General features: G+C 46.2%; 1 protein-coding gene across 3 annotated transcripts in view; it reads left to right on the top strand.

The window, feature by feature from the left end:
• The window catches only part of NOTCH2 (notch receptor 2), a 97,756-nt gene that overhangs the window by 55,963 nt on the left and 22,913 nt on the right, over positions 1-18,880 (top strand). For all 3 annotated transcript variants that reach the window (XM_063165300.1, XM_063165297.1, XM_063165299.1), the window contains exons 12-19: positions 472-582; positions 2,171-2,363; positions 4,438-4,583; positions 5,092-5,211; positions 5,299-5,451; positions 8,860-9,088; positions 13,975-14,176; positions 17,461-17,614. In XM_063165300.1, the coding sequence (XP_063021370.1) occupies positions 472-582; positions 2,171-2,363; positions 4,438-4,583; positions 5,092-5,211; positions 5,299-5,451; positions 8,860-9,088; positions 13,975-14,176; positions 17,461-17,614 (1,308 nt within the window). The remainder of the gene's footprint in view (positions 1-471; positions 583-2,170; positions 2,364-4,437; positions 4,584-5,091; positions 5,212-5,298; positions 5,452-8,859; positions 9,089-13,974; positions 14,177-17,460; positions 17,615-18,880) is intronic.

Below are 18,880 nucleotides of genomic sequence, written 5' to 3'. Positions count from 1 at the left end.
TGCAAGGCTGGGATTCAAGCAGAACTCAAGCATGTGGTTATTTCTTACCTGTGCTCTGGTGTGGGCTAGGTTGAGAGTATCATTTTCATGTTGGTTTGCCATGATGAACTTTGGTGTGTTTGTGTGGATTGCCTAACCGTCACTGGTGCTGCCACTGATCTTGGGAGAATTTGCCTCCTCTTTACTCCAAAAAAAAAATCAGGCCTGCAGAAAAATTAGGCATAGTGTTCAAAGTGTTTATTCCTCTGTTAAAATATTCAGTACAAGCTCAGGGTCATATTCAGTCAGCACCCAGTGGCTCGGGTGGCATTCCTTGGTGTTGCAGTGCTTCTGCATCATCACCTGTTTAAGTTGCCCCAACATGACTTTGAAGCAGGTGGGATTCTTAATTAGGCTATTTTGGGAAAATAGTTTAGTTGCCTTCTTTGTAAGATCTGCCCTCCTTATTCTTCTCTATTTTTTAAAATCCAGGAATAAACTGTGAGAATAACTTTGACGACTGTGCCAGTAACCCGTGCATCCACGGCACCTGCATCGATGGCATCAATCGCTACAACTGTGCCTGTGAGCCTGGATTTACAGGTAAAGTCAGCTACCCAGGGGCTCTCAGTTGTTTGGAAGATGGTTATCCAAATAGCCAGGGAAGTGCTCTTTGCACACTCGCTGCAAGGGATTCAGTTGGTGTCTCAGTAAATCCCTCTAATCTTTGGATCTCAGCGTCTTACATTACAGCCAGTTCTACCAAACAGAAAAATGGCCTAATCTCTGCTGTGAAATGCCATTCTTGTTAGGTAATTAAGTCCAATTCATGGTTCTTGGGTTTATAACAAATAAACCCACGTGACTTTGGTTTATTATTTACAGCCTCTTTCCAGGGACAGAGAGATTGTGGCCAATATGGAGAGGTGTTTGATTAGACTCTGCCTAGAGCTTTGACCATGAACAGTAATTCTATTTCTGTGAAATCAGAGCATTGACTTGATGTTCTCATGAGTTGCTTCCCACTCTGAAGTTTTTCAGTACTTCTCTGTCATAGCATGGTCTGTTCTGTTTTCTTTTTATACTACAAAATTTCTCTGGTACAGTCAAAGTGGGGCTGAAAAAAGAAGTGGTTAGACACCTCTGGATCCATGTTTAGAGCTCTGAGTCAACATCAGAACTGTTTCTGATGACTAAAGCACATCTCACCACTGTCTGTAAGGGCATTCGTGTTTTGAGCTGTGTAAGGTAATACAAAATAATCATTGTGAGGCATTTTATTACAGCTTTCTCATCATGTTTGTTACTGTTTATTACTGAATGATTCTAGTCAGAATAGATCTGAAATGCATTAGAGCACTAAAATGTTTCATGTATCTTGTACTTTTCTCTTGGGGTCTTTCTAAATTCCTGATGCTCCTTCCTTCCTTCCTATGGCTCTGGCTCTCTAGTTCCCAGAATAAGATGGGGGATGATGCTGATCACTCGTGCCTACCGCTCTCCTAGGTTGCTGGCATTCCATATTTGTTATCCTGCTGGATCTCTTACCGTTACACTGTTAAAATAATTCAGTAATGTGATGAATTGGCATATTCCAGTCTTTAAGGAGCTGGCTTGCATGGGGTCTTGGTACTTTGTAATTTCCTTCTGTTAAAAATGCTTTCAGCTTACTGCATCATTCACTCTGTTTAGCTTTCCAGCCTCACAAGTCCTTTTGGTCACTGCTTCAAGGATCTTGCAGTCGTAATCAGAGGCAGGCAAAACAGGAAACGGTGTTTTTAGAGCCCCTTTTGCGCAATAAACCACAAGAACTGTATTTACTGCAGACATTTGGGCACTATTGGTTGTTCAAAGGGTAGGTACTTCAAAGCAGAGCAGCAGGGCTACGACAAGCGCAGCTCAAGAGGTTTGTTGCAAGCATGATACACCCGAGTGGTTTTTGCTTTCCTAATCCATATTAACTGGTGATTTTAGTGGAGATTCTGGAATGGTTTGTAAATGCTTGCTGAGCGTAAGTGCCGCATCTCTCAGAAACGCTTCTCTTGTTCTCTTGGCTCGAGCGAAAGCACGGAGGCACGTGAGCCCCGTGCTGCTGCCTTGGCTTCCCCGAGCCGTGTGCTCTTGCAGAGGCGCAAAGCGAGCGGCGCTCGGAGGAGCGCGGCTCAGCAAGCGTTGTTTTCCAAACCCGCAGGGCCCCGGTGCAACGTGGACATCGACGAGTGCACGTCCAGCCCGTGCCACAACGGGGGCACGTGCGTCAACGAGGTGAACGGGTTCCGCTGCGTGTGCCCCGAGGGCTTCCACCACCCGCACTGCCAGCCCCAGGCCGACGGCTGCCTCAGCAGCCCCTGCGTGCACGGCAACTGCACGCACACCGCCACGGGGTGAGCGCCCAAACCCGCCTGCCGCCTTGTTCCCTTGCTCTCCAGACCTCCGGCTCCCGGTTTTTCCCTTATTTCTCAGAGCAGGATCCCGGTTTATCTGATGCCTGTGGCATAATCACAGTCGAGAGTCTCACCTGTCTCGCCCGCACTGCGGTGGCTTCCAGGGGCCCTTCCCAACACTGGCCAGCTGAATCCATGGGTCAGCAGCAGCAGTGGGTTATTTATGCACCATCTGCATCCAGAGCCCTGCTTGTGTTGGAGCAAACACAGCTCCTGCCTTCAGAGCAGAGCCAGGCTGCCAAGTTTCAACACAGCTCCTCGTGTCTACTCAGTCTGGGTTCTCTATCTTCTGCTGCACTCCCTCCAAATCCTTTGGATTGCAGCTGCCTTTCCCACAAATCTGCCACGGCAAACAAACAGCCGTAATAAGGTGTAGACCTTCACTCACCAGCTGGTGTTTCAGCATAAGTGGTGCAGGGTGTACTGCCACCATCTAGAGGGAGGGTTTGGTGATTCTAGTGTGCTGTGGAGCTGTGGATGAGGTGAGAGATGAGAATTTGACTCCAAGTTCTCAGAAGGCTGATTTATTATTTTATTATATTATATTAAAAGAAATTATACACTAAAACTATACTAAAGAAAGAGAAAGGAGACATCAGAAGGCCAGACAAGAATGATAATAAAAACTTGTGATTGACAAGAGAGTCTGACACAGCTGGACTGGGATTGGCCATTAATTAAAAACAATTCACATGGAACCAATCAAAGATGCACCTGTTGGTGAGCAACCTCCAGAGCACATTCCAAGCAATCAGATAATTATTGTTTACATTTCTTTTCTGAGGCTTTTCAGGAGAAAAATCCCGGCGAAGGGATTTTTCAGAAAATGTCACGGTGACACTAGTGAGCCGAGTGAATGCATTTAAAATAAAGATATTGTTCCAAATTAAATCTTTGGGGAGCAGCAGCAACATGTTCCATCAAAACCTAAAGCCCTGAGTGTGGGGACTGTCTTTATTGGCTAGTGCTGTTCTCCCTACCCACACACTGTATCAAGGAACAGGCTGACAGCTTTTCCTCTAGGGATGGATATTTCACCCAGGACACTTTGTCCACTGCTGAGATTTTGTCAGCTTTGCTCATATTGTTGCATGTCTGAGAAAAGAAAGGAAAATTCTGTCTGGGTCTTTTGATGGCAGTAATTGCTTTGAATCTTCCAGTGCAGGAAGACTAAATGCTGATTTTGGGAGCCCTAAATCAGATTTCTTTTTGGTAATGGTAATTCTGGGGTGGTTTTGTTTGTGAAAGTTCTCAGCTATACATGGAATAGCCTCCCAAAAATGTGCTGTATCCTGGGAAGTGTTGTCAGCATTTGGGCAGGGAAGTGATTTGGTGCTGCAGGTAGCTCTGTAGGGCAGGATGCAGCACATTCCCTGGAGCTGGCAGGAGAGCTGCTTTTATTGCCAATTCAGCCTCCTTGAAAGCTTGGAAAACAGATTTTTGTTCACCTTGTTTGTCATGTGTCACCTTGCATTTGTGCACCTCACGCTGTGCCAGTGGAAGGGCAGGGACAGAGGCCAGTGTGTGCTGGGTGCCCTGAGTCCAGGCTGATTCACCAAATCCTTGCTTCTACATCAGCTACTGCAGATTTTGAAACCTGATGGAGAAGATTGCTCCTGCTCCCAGCCAGCTGTTTTCATTTGAAACCACTATTTGGTATTAAATCAGTCTAGTTATCTTTGGAGCCTATTGTTCCCCTCCACTCCTTTTTTTCTAATTTTTTTTTTTTTTGTGTTTCTGTCTTTGAATGTGTTGAGATGGTCTTATCAAAGCAGAAACATGTTGCTGGTTGACTGAACACTTTGTGAGAACTGTAATGAGGGAAGTGTCGTTGTAAGGGAGGGTTTATTTTCAGGATTTTCAAAACTGTACAGCTGGGGCAAGCCATCTAAAATAACTTAGGGCTCTTCTCAAGAGGGTTCCTCTGGTTTTCTCTCCAAAATTATTCTGCAGGAGAAACTTGTAGAGGAGTTACTTCAAAATGTCCTGAATTAATGCTGTTTTGCCTTTCAAGGTACAAGTGTGTCTGTGACCCAGGCTGGATAGGAGATTACTGTTCAACAGAAGGGAATGAATGTAAATCAAACCCGTGCCAGAATGGAGGAACCTGTGAGGATCTGCTGAATGCATACAGATGTACCTGTAGGAAGGGATTCAAAGGTGAAAATTCAGAAAAAAATTTGTTGTCTTTTCCCTTTTTACTTCATTGCACCTTTAGGGTAATTTCTTTTTGTTAAACTTTGTGGAAAAAATAATCAAGATGGGAAAGGCCATGGCTCCATGAAGTTAAATTAGTCAGTTCCTGTAGACATGATACAGTAATAGAATACTTGGCAAAGGCTTGTCGAAGCCTTGCTTGGAATCATTAAAAAATGACCTGTTGGAAGCTTAGCTTGATTTTCTTTGTAAATTATGAAATTTACATAAATGCCCTGTAAATTGGGGGGGCATTAAACTCAAAATGGCCATGGCTGCTTCTACACTGAGCCCATGAGGAGTGCTCTGCTCTCCTTTTCCTTCTGCTGGGATTTTCCAAAATGTGGCAGTGCTGTCCACTGCAGTGTGGGATAATCACACAGTGTGAGTTACAACCTCTTTGTTCATTCTTCCAAGAGGCACCGAGCTCTCAGCAGCACATTCTTCAGCTTTTCCCCATTCTGCTCTCCAGGTGTGAACTGCCAGGTGGTGGTTTCTCCTTGTTCCCCTAATCCTTGTGAGAACTCGGGCATCTGCCAAGAATCTCCTGACTCTGAAGGCTACGCCTGCCAGTGTGCCCCTGGCTGGGAAGGTAACTGGGTGGGGAGTGAGGTGTGCTGGCTCTGAGCCTCCTGCTTTGCTCGGGACGGGTCTCACCCTCGCACTCTGCACCTTGCAGGGGAAAGATGCACGGTGGACATCGATGAGTGCCTCTCCAAGCCCTGCAAGAACCACGCCCTGTGCCACAACATCCAGGGCAGTTACCTGTGCGAGTGCCGGCCCGGCTTCACCGGCGGCGACTGCGACACCAACATCGACGACTGCCTGGCCAGTGCGTACCAGCGCCTTGCTCTGGGTTTCCCAGCCTTCCCCAAAAATCAGTTTGCTGACTGTTTGATTCAGAAGGGTCTTTTGTGATCTCTTGCCCAAAAAAAAACCCCAAACTTCAGCGTTGTAATGTTTGAGGAAGTCAAAATCCATCGTGTTCGCCTGCTAGAATGGACCACGGTGTCCTAACTGATGGCAGCTGTTGTTCCCAGGTCCTCAACTTGAAAAGTTTACATACCTTAATAAGAAGCACTGTTAAATGCAAAATTGTATTTGCCTGAAATTTTAATCCATCAAGTTAAAGTTGCCACTGCAGGGCTTACCTGTATTTCAGCGTTCAGTTTGATGGAGGTGTGGTGGGAATCTGGGCTACAGCAGTCCTTCCTGAAATGTCTGTCTGGCATTAATTTTCTGGGAAGAGTGGGTCCTGTTGCAGTTCCAGCTAATCCATATCTAAAAGCAAATTAGGCAGCAGGAAGGCCCTCTGCTGTGGAATAGGTATCAGTTGCAGGAGGGGAGGCCATACACTGATGAGTACTGGAATGGCTCAAATTGCAAGAAAACAAGTATTAATTTCATGTCCTTGACACTGCTGTTTATAATGGAAACCAAATACATAGCAGCTTCTTTTTCTTACTGGGCGTATTTTATGTCATCATCAGATAAAATCAGAGTCTCCTGAGAAATGTCACGTGTTTAAAAGTTCATCTGTTACTATTTGAAAAGTGCTTTATCAAACCTTGGAGGAGTTCACAATGCTGTCATTCTTAGATTGGCCAGGTCTTTAAAAAAACCCAACCAAATGAACAGAAAAACCCGAAACAACCACCCCAAAACAAAACAAAAGAACCCCCAAAAACCTAATTATCAGCTTAAAACCAAAATGGAGTTTTGAAGATTTAATGCGTGAACTCAGCAAATTGTGTTTTGCATTGGAAAAAAAAAAAAAGTAAATGCATGACTGCTGTAGAGAAGGATCCAAACAAGTCTATTAGCAAAAGTTACCGTGGGACCCCCCAGAGCAGCACTCAGAGAACTTCTGAGGTGTCTGGCTCAGGCTGAGCTTTTAATTCCTTCATTCTGAGCAGACAGGTACAGTACAGAAAGTGTCACGGTGCAGTGACCCGCAGCTTTGCTCACTGAAGCCAACAAAATCCTTGCCTGCCCTGTTAGTTTTTGTGTGGGTGCCTGAAGATAAAAACGTTCTCCAGGTGTTCATCTTTTCCCTCTGGAACAGCTGGGACATCTCTGTCCCTCCTCCTGAGTGTTCTGGGAGCTGTGGGATTCACCCCAGTGTTGTCTTAGGCAGCACACCCGTGAGGCTGAAGAGGCATTTCACATGGCTGCCACAGCTGATTTCATTTAGCATAACAAAAACCTTCCATGCCTTGAGCCAAATGTCTTTAATCTATGAAGCAAACAAACCCTCCAAGGACAGGAACTTATTGAAAAGTTGATACCCGAGTCTCCTTCTTGTGTCAGTGAATGTGTGGCACAGAGAATTAATGCACAGCTTTTGGCTTCACTCATACATGGCTCACTGCCACAGACACAACATTTTATAGCTGCCAGGGGTCTTGCTTTGAATGTGCTTTTTCTCTGCAGTAGTCAAATGACCTTTAAATGGATGCAGGTGTGTCTCATAATACAAATTCTTAACATGTGAGCATGTTTCTCAATCAATAAATGAGCTTTAATTACCTTTCACATTTCTTTTCTTCACTTCCCAGTAATGAAATGAAAAAGGTTTGATAAAGCACTTTTCAAACATCAACAGAATTAGCTTATGATACTTGTGATAAACTGCAAATTTCTGGTGGATTCTATTTGTATTTTCCAGTTCATGTTTTAGTAGTACTTAAAGGTAGTCCTAAATCCAAAATAAGGCTCAGTAACCTATTTTTCAACCCCCTTGCTTTCTCCCTTCTTCCTCCCCCCTCCCAGTTTCCCTCTCTGCCTCCATATATTAGGCTTTTGCTCTGTGGAATGCAGAGTAGAAAAGGAATCTGGCTTCAGGAATGTGGGTCTTAAATCCAAAAGTGGAAGGAGAAAAGCAGGAAGAAATTACTGAAAGGCAGAAGCCCTTCAGGCAGATTGGTGCTTGTGGAAGCAGAAGGAATACAGTAGTAGGAGGTGGCTTAGACCAAAAAACAGTGGCATGCAAGTAGCAAGAGCATGGCAGAGATAAGGAAAACATCAAGAAATGCAGTGATGGAGGAGAATCCTTGGTGGTGCAGGAGTTAGTGAGCTTTTCTGGCAGCCTTTCCCCAGCCAGCCTGTGATGCTGGGAAAAATGTCAAGTGCTCAGTAGTGCATAAGAGCTCATGTGTGTGCTCATATACACATACAGGTTTGATTTGACTGCACTGCTTTCATGCTGAAAATTAAGCACGCAAGTTCTCTCTTGTGTTGAGAGAGAATGTGCTGAGTTCTCTGATGAATAAAACTTGGTGAGGAAGGAGAAACAGTTGCTGCTCTGTTTTTATTGTATCAGTAGGCATCTGTCACAAAAGCAGCATTTGAATTTTTTAACCAAGAGGCTTTGGGTTTTGGTTGAACAAATTCCAGCAGAGAAACCTTTAAGCCCTGAAGGCTGGCCTTGATCCACAGCTCCTTGTGAATTTCTGATTGATAATGCTTTGCAGTTACCTGTTCCATAACGTGGCTGAGAAAAACCTGTCAGTCCTCTGTCCCACTCTGGGCTGTGTGGCCCCTTTTTTGCATACAAACAGCTGCTCTAGGCCTGGCCCTTTGCTTTTCTCGGGCTCGGTGTTGCTGAAATGGCTCCCGAGGTATTAAAGTCTTTTTTTCCCAGCCCTGCGACCAAAGAAGAAGTTGAGGTTCCTCAGCTCTGGTTTTCAGGGTTGATTATTTTCTCTTATCTGTTCCATTCTTTCTCTGACCTGCTGAGATCTGTCCAGCAGGTCGGGTTGTGGCACAGTCCCTGCCCTTGGGGTGGTGTTGGCTTTTTATACCAAGAACTATGTGTACTTTATTTACAATAATTTTCCAATACCTATCACCTATGTTAGACACTCTGTCTCTACTCTAAACCAATCCAGAAGTGTCACCATCACAGCAGAACATGGAGGACAAGAAGAACAAGGACAGGACATGCCCAGATTCCTCCATCTTGCCTCTTGAACCCCCATTCTAAATCCCCAAAATTCTGCTTTTTCACCCTGTGACAAATTCACTATCATTCTGCTCAAACTCTTGTGGCTTGTAACTCCTCACACAAAGTTGGTAATTGTTTCCATGGGCTAAAATCAAAGGCACAGGTGTTTGTGACTCTGTGCCAAGGTCTCTGAGCCCCCTGCCAGGGTCTGGAATCACCCAGGGCAGCCAGAGCAATGTCCTGGGTTCTGACACTGTCACCCATTTTAACACTGCTGTGATGCTTCTGTCCCAGACCCCTGCCAGAACGGAGCCTCGTGCGTGGATGGGATAAACTCCTTCTCGTGCATCTGCCTGCCTGGATTTCACGGGGACAAGTGTCAGACAGACACCAACGAGTGTCTGAGTGAGCCCTGCAGGAACGGGGGCACCTGCACCCACTACGTCAACAGCTACACCTGCAGGTGCCCGCCGGGCTTCGAGGGCACCAACTGCGAGAGCAACATCGACGAGTGCACCGACAGGTGAGGCACTGCCCCATCCTGCTGCTCCTGCCCCCAGCCTGCTCCCTGCCTGCTGCTGCTCCTGCCCCCATCCTGCTGCTCCTGCCCCCATCCCTCTGCTCCTGCCCCCAGCCTGCTCCCTGCCTGCTCCTGCTCCTGCCCCCAGCCTGCTGCTCCTGCCCCCAGCCTGCTGCTCCTGCCCCCAGCCTGCTGCTCCTGCCCCCAGCCTGCTGCTCCTGCCCCCAGCCTGCTGCTCCTGCCCCCATCCTGCTGCTCCTGCCCCCATCCTGCTGCACCTGCCCCCAGCCTGCTCCCTGCCTGCTCCTGCCCCCGTCCCCCTGCTCCTGCCCCCATCCCGCTGCTCCTGCCCCCATCCCGCTGCTCCTGCCCCCATCCCGCTGCTCCTGCCCCCATCCTGCTGCTCCTGCCCCCGTCCCTCTGCTCCTGCCCCCATCCTGCTGCTCCTGCCCCCATCCTGCTGCTCCTGCCCCCATCCCTCTGCTCCTGCCCCCATCCTGCTCCCTGCCTGCTCCTGCTCCTGCCCCCATCCTGCTGCTCCTGCCCCCGTCCCTCTGCTCCTGCCCTCATCCCGCTGTTCCTGCCCCCATCCCTCTGCTCCTGCCCCCATCCCTCTGCTCCTGCCCCCATCCCGCTGTTCCTGCCCCCATCCCTCTGCTCCTGCCCTCATCCCGCTGTTCCTGCCCCCGTCCCTCTGCTCCTGCCCCCATCCCTCTGCTCCTGCCCCCATCCTGCTGCTCCTGCCCCCATCCTGCTGCTCCTGCCCCCATCCTGCTCCCTGCCTGCTCCTGCTCCTGCCCCCATCCCTCTGCTCCTGCCCCCATCCCTCTGCTCCTGCCCCCATCCTGCTGCTCCTGCCCCCGTCCTGCTGCTCCTGCCCCCATCCCTCTGCTCCTGCCCCCATCCTGCTGCTCCTGCCCTCATCCCTCTGCTCCTGCCCCCATCCCTCTGCTCCTGCCCCCATCCTGCTCCCTGCCTGCTCCTGCTCCTGCCCCCATCCTGCTGCTCCTGCCCCCGTCCCTCTGCTCCTGCCCTCATCCCGCTGTTCCTGCCCCCATCCCTCTGCTCCTGCCCCCATCCCTCTGCTCCTGCCCCCATCCTGCTGCTCCTGCCCCCATCCCTCTGCTCCTGCCCCCATCCTGCTGCTCCTGCCCCCGTCCTGCTGCTCCTGCCCCCATCCCTCTGCTCCTGCCCCCATCCTGCTGCTCCTGCCCTCATCCCTCTGCTCCTGCCCCCATCCCTCTGCTCCTGCCCCCATCCTGCTGCTCCTGCCCCCGTCCTGCTGCTCCTGCCCTCATTCCTCTGTTCCTGCCCCCATCCCTCTGCTCCTGACCCCATCCTGCTGCTCCTGCCCCCATCCCTCTGCTCCTGCCCCCATCCTGCTCCCTGCCTGCTCCTGCTCCTGCCCCCATCCCTCTGCTCCTGCCCCCATTCCTCTGCTCCTGCCCCCATCCCTCTGCTCCTGCCCTCATCCCTCTGCTCCTGCCCCCATCCCGCTGCTCCTGTCCCCATCCCTCTGCTCCTGCCCCCATCCCTCTGCTCCTGCCCTCATCCCTCTGCTCCTGCCCCCATCCCTCTGCTCCTGCCCCCATCCCTCTGCTCCTGCCCCCATCCCTCTGCTCCTGCCCCCGTCCCTCTGCTCCTGCTCTGTGCCCGCTGCTCCTGTCCCCAGCCAGTCTCTCGGGCTCTCTGTGGTCACGATGACCCTGCGGTGTTAGAGAGTCTCTTTTTCCCAGCCTGAGATTGAAGAGGAACTCAGGATTCCTCAGCTGTGGTTTTCAAGGTTGTTTATTCTCTGTTATGCATTCCATTCTTTTCCTGACCTGCTGAGGTCTGTCCAGCAGGTCAGTCTGTGGCACACTGACCACTCCTGAGGCAGTATTATCTTTCTGTACTAAAAACTATCTGTACATTATTTACGATAATTTTCCAGTACCTATCACCTGTGTTAGACAGAGTGTTTCTACTCTAAACCAATCCAAAAGTGCCACCATCACAGCAGAAGATGGAGGCCAAGAAGAAGAAAGAGGAAGGACAAGGCACACCCAATTCCCTCCATCATGGCTGCTGAACCCCCATTCTAAAAACCCCAAAATTCAACTTTTTCACCCTGTGATAAATTCACTATCATTCTACTCAAACTCTCATGGCTTGTAACTCCTCTCACAAAGTTAGCAACTGTTTCCATGAGTTAAAATCAAAGGCACAGGTGTTTGTGACTCTGTGCCAAGGTCTCTGAGCCCCTTACCAGGGTCTGGAGCCATCCAGGGCAGCCAGAGGGATGCCCTGGGTTCTGACACCAGTCCTGCTCAGGAGCAGCTTCTAACGAGGGCAATTCTCCTTTCTGCCATTTGTCACAGCATACTTGTGATTCTTGCAAGGAAAGCTGGCTTAGCTGAAACACAGTTGTCTGGTCCTCAGTTTCTTCTAACATTCTTCCAACAGCTCCATTACAGCATAAATGTGACAGTGTTTAACAGAAGTTAAAATAAGTTAGGGATGCTAACTTATTGAAATATAAATAATTCATACTTTTGCAAGACCAGTATCACATAGGGGAGGGGAAATAATTGGTCATGAATGGTTGCTCTGTTGAGAAATACAAAAGCTGCAAAAATGGAAGCAATGGCCAGCTTAGAAAAGCAGCAAAAATAAATTAGCCCTGAGTTGTTGACAACAAATAATATGAAGAAGAAACCAAGAGAAATACTAAATCTACTAAATTCTGTGTTGGAAAGATTTAATCATCGGAGATCTTTTAATGCTTGCAAAAAAAAGAAAGGGATGTGCTTTAGCAGTATCAAGATAAAACTTGAGGTCATTCTAAAGGGGGAGGTGTGGAACTGAGTTAAAATGCTCAACAGCTGGTCCTCATATAAATGTTAAGAGATCTTTGAGAGTTAAACGTGATTCCATCATCTGCCTGCATATTTATTTTAAGCTTTGTTAGGATTGATGTAAGTTTGTTCAGGTTCTCAAATGGGAAAAAATTCTAACAATTTCTTTAAAACTTGCAGTGGTTAAAAAACTAATTAGAAGTACTCTGTTCTAGTCTAGCTACCAGAGACAAAGTATGCAAAACTCTAGGTTTTCTCAAGTATTTTCTGCACAAATAGAAAAGATCTTTCCTATCTTTCATAAAATTGCATTTGAGGAGGAGGAGGAGGTATTTTAATATCTTTTTCTTAAGAGCAGGATTGTGTCACTGTTGAGGGTGTGTTTAATTTGCACAACAGTTGCTGAATCGAGTGGAGTATGCTGGGTGTTGCAGCAGAGCTCCTGGCTCTTCCTTGAGGTTCATCCTGTTTTTGTTGTTGTTATCAGCCAGGGCAGGAACCAGTCTTGCAGGTATGAATTAAGGATGTGGCAATTTCCAACGCTCTGCCAAGCTGAACCAGTCACACCTTCCCAACCAAAATTACTGAGCTGTGGTGGTTGGCTGATTTGAATTTGGGTCAAGTGATTCTTCCTGGTGTTGTGTGAGAAGCTGCCTGTGAGAGAGTGCCCTCTCCTTTGGGTACCTGGTTTCAGTGAAACGCACCAGGGGATTGGCAGCTCCTCTGTCTCCCCTGCTTTGCCAGGAGTGGAAAAGGCACTTTGCTCTCCCTCTAAAAGAGAACTCAGCCCCCAAGACAGAGGAGTTCTCTGATGAGCAGTTTAGTGTTTGATGAGTAGGGCAATGCTGGCACCTCTGCTGGCATCACAGTTGGAATTTTGACATTTAAAACTTGCTTCCCTGCACTGGGGGTTCAGGGAGCTGAGTCAGGGGCTCCTCTGGTGGAAATACCCTTTGAGGGCACAAAGCGGGTAGCAGGCATGAATTTGGGTTGTGTGCTTTATCAAACTGATTATCTCAAGTCTGATCTAGCATTATTCTCAGAGGGGCAGGAGTTCCTTTACAAGGAAAACTGAGTCAATTTTGCATGAGTCAATTCCCCAAACTTTCCCAGTCCCTTCTCCTTAGGACACCTACTCTGGCAGAATTTCATATGATCAGAAGATTGGGGGGGAGGGGGTAATTCCTTTGATCTGAATTCTGCCAGGGCATGTATGAGCAGTTTTACAAATCAGGACTTAAGATTCTCATGAGAAGAGAGGGAAGGGATTTAGCAATACCAATACTTTCACATAATTTCAGTGAAGAACATGCTTGCGTTTTGCATGTTGTATGAACCTTTTCCTTGAGAAACCATACCCCTGATTCCTTTGAAGATTTTTTTTTTTTTAAAAGGCAAATTGTTTTGTTTCTCATAATTTGTAATACAATTGCAATTTGTAATAAAATATATCAGTTTGAGCAAGCCACATGAGGTGGTGTTTGTGGTCGCATTGAAGCTGGGAAGATTACATTAAATTAGTTGCCTCCATCACTAATGACTCATTAAAACCCTGCTTTACTTTCTTGGTCTGCTGAGGTAGAAGTGAGCTGGAATTCCCTACGATTGCTGTTTTCTGCTCGATGCTTCTTCAGCCAGAAGTTAGCAGTGATCAAAAGATCCTGTTATCTGCTTTTCTCCTTTATTTCAGTCATGTTTTGTTGCTATAGGACACGAAAGAACACAAGCACACAGTGCTGTTCTCAAGGTGAAGAAAAAAAGGAAGTTTAATTTCTGACTCCAACATTTATAGTTTTCTTAGAGTTACAGAGTATTGGAGGGTGGCAGTGCCACCTCTCCAATGACACTGGACAAACCAACAGTCCATCAAATTTCTCCTCCTCCATAAAGAAATGCAAAACAACGAGTTATTTACATAAAGCGTGTGAGAACGTTCGTTACAAGAACGTCAGCATCAGAAGGCTTGGAAAATCTTAAAAAACCAGGGCAACAGTGTTTAAGTTCCCTAATTGCACTTTGTCTCAGCTTACCTTTGCTGCTCCTCCCTTGCAGCTCCTGCTTCAACGGAGGCACTTGTGTGGATGGGATCAATTCCTTCACCTGCCAGTGCCCCCTGGGCTTCACGGGCCCCTTCTGCCTGACGGAAATCAACGAGTGTGACTCCCACCCCTGCCTCAACAGGGGCACCTGCGTGGACAGCCTGGGCACGTACAGGTGCATCTGTCCCCTGGGCTACACTGGCAAGAACTGCAAGGTGGGTGACTTGTGGTGGCGTTGTTCTTTGAGCTGTCCGGCAGCAGAGGCGGCGAGGGACAGGTGTGGGGTGCCAAATGTGGCTGAGCTGTTCCTCCCTCAGTCCTGCTCGGCACATTAGGTGCCCCTGTTCAAAACTGGAAATCGTAGAGTGGGCTGGAAGAAACCTTAAAGATCATCTGGTTCCACCCCCTGTCTATGTGCAAGGAGGAGAAGAGTGGTTATTTATTGAGAACAGGTGTCACTGGAACTTTCTAGATTAGTTTTCTTCAGTGAAAACCAGCTGTCACCCTGGAAAATGGCTCCATTTCATTCAAAGCATAAAATTGTCCTGATTGAAGACGGAGTCCTGTATTTAAAAAAAACCAACTAAACAAACCAGCAGACAAGCACCAAACTAAAACAGTATATCAGTCTGATTAGCAGGATTTAGATTTAATGGTTTAAATTGTCCTGATTGAAGAAAGAGTCCTGTATTAAAAAAAAAAAAAAAACAAAAAAACAAGCAACTAAACAAACCAGCAAACAAGCACCAAACTAAAAGAGAATATCAGTCTGATTAGCAGGATTTAGATTTAATGGTTTAAATTGTCCTGATGGAAGACAGAGTCCTGTATTTAAAAAAAAAAAAAAAAACAAGCAACTAAACAAACCAGCAAACAAGCACCAAACTAAAAGAGAATATCAGTCTGATTAGCAGGATTTAGATTTAATGGTTTAAATTGTCCTGATTGAAGAAGGAGTCCTGTATTTAAAAAAAAAAAACAAGCAACTAAACAAACCAGCAAACAAGCACCAAACTAAAACAGAATATCAGTCTGATTAGCAGGGTTTAGATTTAATGGTACTTTTTTTTACAGGGAGGTAAATTTTATTCAGGGTTGATTGTAAATTTTTTTTCATGAAAAGCCAGAAAATGTTTTGGGGCAGTAAATGACGTGCCTGTCCTATACACAACCTCAGTAAAATCTCCAGCCTTGCTTGCACATTTAGGTTCAGGCACTTTCCAGTTTTCCACAGGAGCTGCAAACCCTGTATGCTGTAAATGACTGACTAGTGCCTATTAAAAACTCTAACTTGGCATGGCACAGTGGAAACAGAGTGATGTTTTTCAAATCTGAATTCTTTTTGATTCTGTTCTTATCAAAACAGCAAGAATGACTTGAGACTATTTTTGCTTTTGGAATGGTAAACTCTGTATTGGCCCTCCTTTACCAGCAGTCTTGAGTGCTGCCATTAAAAAAAAAAAAAAAAAAAAAAAGAATTTCTTAAATTGCTGGAAAACACTACAATTTTGTAAGAATTTTGCAACTCTCTTTGGTGCCAGCACGTCTTTGTAAAGCAGGGAGTGTTGGAAAGAAGCGTTTTAGTGGCAGTGGGGGAGGTGCTTTTTCAGAAGTATGTTGCTAGACATTAAATTGTCGGGCCTGCTTCTGGGTATTGCTGATGGAAGAAGTGAATGCAAAGTAATGAAGTGATAGAGAAAAGCAGCCCCTCTGCTGCCCTCATTATGCATTCTGGGCACACCACTCCAGCCTCATTGGGAGAATTAGCATTGAGAGGGATCCTGAAGTGCTGTGGAGTTCAGCAGTTCCTCTTGTGTTATGTTTGCTTTGTTTTTACTGGAGAAAAGGATTAATGTTCCTTTCCCCAAATTAAAATGCTGTGGATTCTCAGAAGGTCTGCTTTATGTTCAGAGAAGCCTGATTGTAATGTATTACCCGTTTTATGCAAGGAACCAGAACTTTCTAAATTTAGATAAGTACTCCTCAAAGCGGTATTGAGGAGATTTATAGATTACAGCTACACTGTAGTTCTTGTCTTAGTGGTAAACTGGCTTGACCTAATTAGCAAAGCTAAATAAGCAGGACAAAATCAGACAATGATTCATAAGTTTTAGAATTTGCATGTAAAACAGTCAGCTACTCATTACAAATGCAGAAGCAAGAGGCTCGGTGTTTTTTCTTCTTCACGCTCAACTACATGTGATAAAACTTAATTCCAAGTTTCCTTTTGGTTGCCTGTGAAAGCACAGATCTTTTTTTTTTTTACTTTAATCTTTGTGAGGAGACAGTTTGCATCTGAAAAGCAGAACTTTCTGCAATTGAAATTGCATTTTACAGCCAAAATTCCATGCTACTCACTTTAAAAACCTCACCCTTCCTCAAGTCAGCTTGAAATCAATCAAATAGCTGTATTAATTTCAAGATGAGATGCTTAAAAATGAAATTATGGTTAGTGGCTGGTTTATATTACATCAGACAGTTATTTTGGGTCTTCACTTTCATATGATGATTTGCTGAGTTTTAGACTCTTTGTTTCTATATGAGAAATCAAGAAAAGCAATATACTTTGGCCCATCTTCAGTTCATAAAACTGTTGTGGGGTTTCAGTTGAATCTTGGAAGACACAAAAAAGTCAGAGAGACCACAGTGCAGCAAGTAGGGCCAAAAGGAGGTATGGTGAGCTAATGATAGAAAGGAAAAGTATGGATCAGAATGTGGAACACATCTGTCATCCTCAGAAAGCAGTGAAGATGGGGGGAGTCTGGGAGAATAGCTGGAAGCCTCCTGCTACCATGGAGCTAGAAAGCCAGTCTGAGATAAAACCCAATTTTCTCAAACTGAGCCAGTCAAAGATCCAACTTCATGGTGAGGTGTGAGGATGGTGAAATAATGCTGCCACCTGGGGTTTGTTCCTCTGTTCACTTGCACTTTGCCAGGCATGTGAGACTGTCAGCAGAGTACCTGGCTTAGCTTGGGAAGGACTGTCCTGCCCTTTCCAGTGCCACAGGTGTGGTGGTGCTCACAGGGGTCTTGGGATGAGGGAAGAGATGAGGATCTGACTCCATGTTCCAGAAGGCTTGATTTATTACTTTATGATATATATTACATTAAAACTATACTGAAAGGATAGAAGAAAAGGTTTCTCAGAAGGCTAGCTAAGCTAAGAAAAGAATGAGTAACGAAGGTTTGTGGCTCGGACAGAGAGAGAGCTACCTGTGCCATGATTGGCCATTAATTACAAACATCCGCATGAGACCAATCACAGATGCACCTGTTACATTCCACAGCAGCAGATAACCATTATTTACATTTTGTCCCTGAGGCCCCACAGCTTCTCAGCAGGAAAAAATCCCAAGGAAAAGATTTTTCATAAAAGATGCCTGCGACACATGGGGACCCCATATTGCAGAGCTCCCTTTCCTTGCATCTTGACTCGTTCTCTGAGTGCTGTTTCTCTGAGTGCCTGTGCCGTGTTTCACGTGGCTTGCTTGCCCTGCAGACCCTGGTGGACCTGTGCAGCAAGTCTCCCTGCAAGAACAAGGGCACGTGTGTGCAGACCCTGGCGCAGACGCGCTGCCTGTGCCCGCCCAGCTGGACCGGCGCCTACTGCGACGTGCCCAGCGTCTCGTGCCAGGTGGCAGCTTCACAGAGAGGTAAACCAGCATCCTCTGGCCTTCAGCAGCTCTGGGCCCAGGCACCTCCTTGCCCCCTGCTCCCAGAGAGCTTTTCCTCCAGCTGGTCACTTCTCGAGTAAAGACGCTCTCTGCAGCTCTGGTGTGTGCTTGGGAGTCAAGGCTTCCTTGGTTCTCCCCGTCACAAAAATGTCAGAAAGGAAGAATTTAAATACTTCATGGGGTCTGAGTTTCAGTAGTGCTGTTTTACATGGACTGTCTTTTTGGAAAATGCATCATTTCTTCATGCTAAACCCCAGGCAGGCCAGGGGTGAATTTTTTTTCTTTTCTACAAGAAAGGCATCTTGGAACTCATGATAAGTATTTTTGCAGAGAATACTGATTACTGAGTGCATATTTTAGCCTTATAGGTTATACTATGGCCCCTCAAAGTAGTCATTTTCTACTTCAGATGATGTATATGTAAAAGATTTGGTTTTTAAGTGAACTTTGTCTGGCAACGTGGCCTGTAGCCCAGGCAGATGGACACTGTCAGGCCACTTTTGTGCAGGAAATCCAGACAAGCAGATTAAGTGTCAAAGGAGAAAGTATGGGAGCTTGACACCTTTCTGAGGACATTGTAGGTACAAACACTGAACCTTTGTAGAGCAGCAATAGTATTTCAGATATGTACTCACCAGGCAGTGCTAAAGTAACACAGCAGTACAAATACTTCATGCCAGTATTGAATCCAGCAATCCAGAGAGAACAGAGCCTGACTTCATTTGTAAGCCAGTTTTAGTTCTGATCCACTGTAATTTAAGGAGTAACTCTTCAATTTAAAAGTTGCAACTCTTCAATTTGTTGGGCCTACCCATATCCATTCCTGTCTGAGCCACCAGCACTGGCAGCAATCGTGTTTTATGTGTGTGAAAAACGCCAATCATTGTTTTTAAAATTTTAAACGTTTAATAGTAATAAAATGGTTATAAAAATAGTAATACAATTACAGTAACAATAATTTGGACAATTTGGATTAGGACAATGTGAGACAATAGAAAGAAAGAGTTACAGACAGTCTGGGTACCTTTTCTGGGCAGCACAAGCCCGAAAAAGGACCCACGTTAACAGAGGATTAACCCTTAAAAGCAACAGCCTGTTGCATATTCATACACCTCATCCATGATGCACAAATTCCATTCAAACACAGGATTCTGTCTGGGCAGTGTCAGCTTCTTCCTCTGAATCCTGACAGCGCATTTGAGGTGGGAAGAAGTTAATTTCTCCTGAAAATGGAGCAATAAATTC

The sequence above is a fragment of the Melospiza melodia genome, chromosome 11 (genome assembly GCF_035770615.1).
Source record: "Melospiza melodia melodia isolate bMelMel2 chromosome 11, bMelMel2.pri, whole genome shotgun sequence".
Lineage (NCBI taxonomy): Eukaryota > Metazoa > Chordata > Aves > Passeriformes > Passerellidae > Melospiza > Melospiza melodia.
The sequence above is the reverse complement of the archived record's forward strand: the minus strand, read 5'-3'. Positions and strand labels throughout refer to the sequence as shown.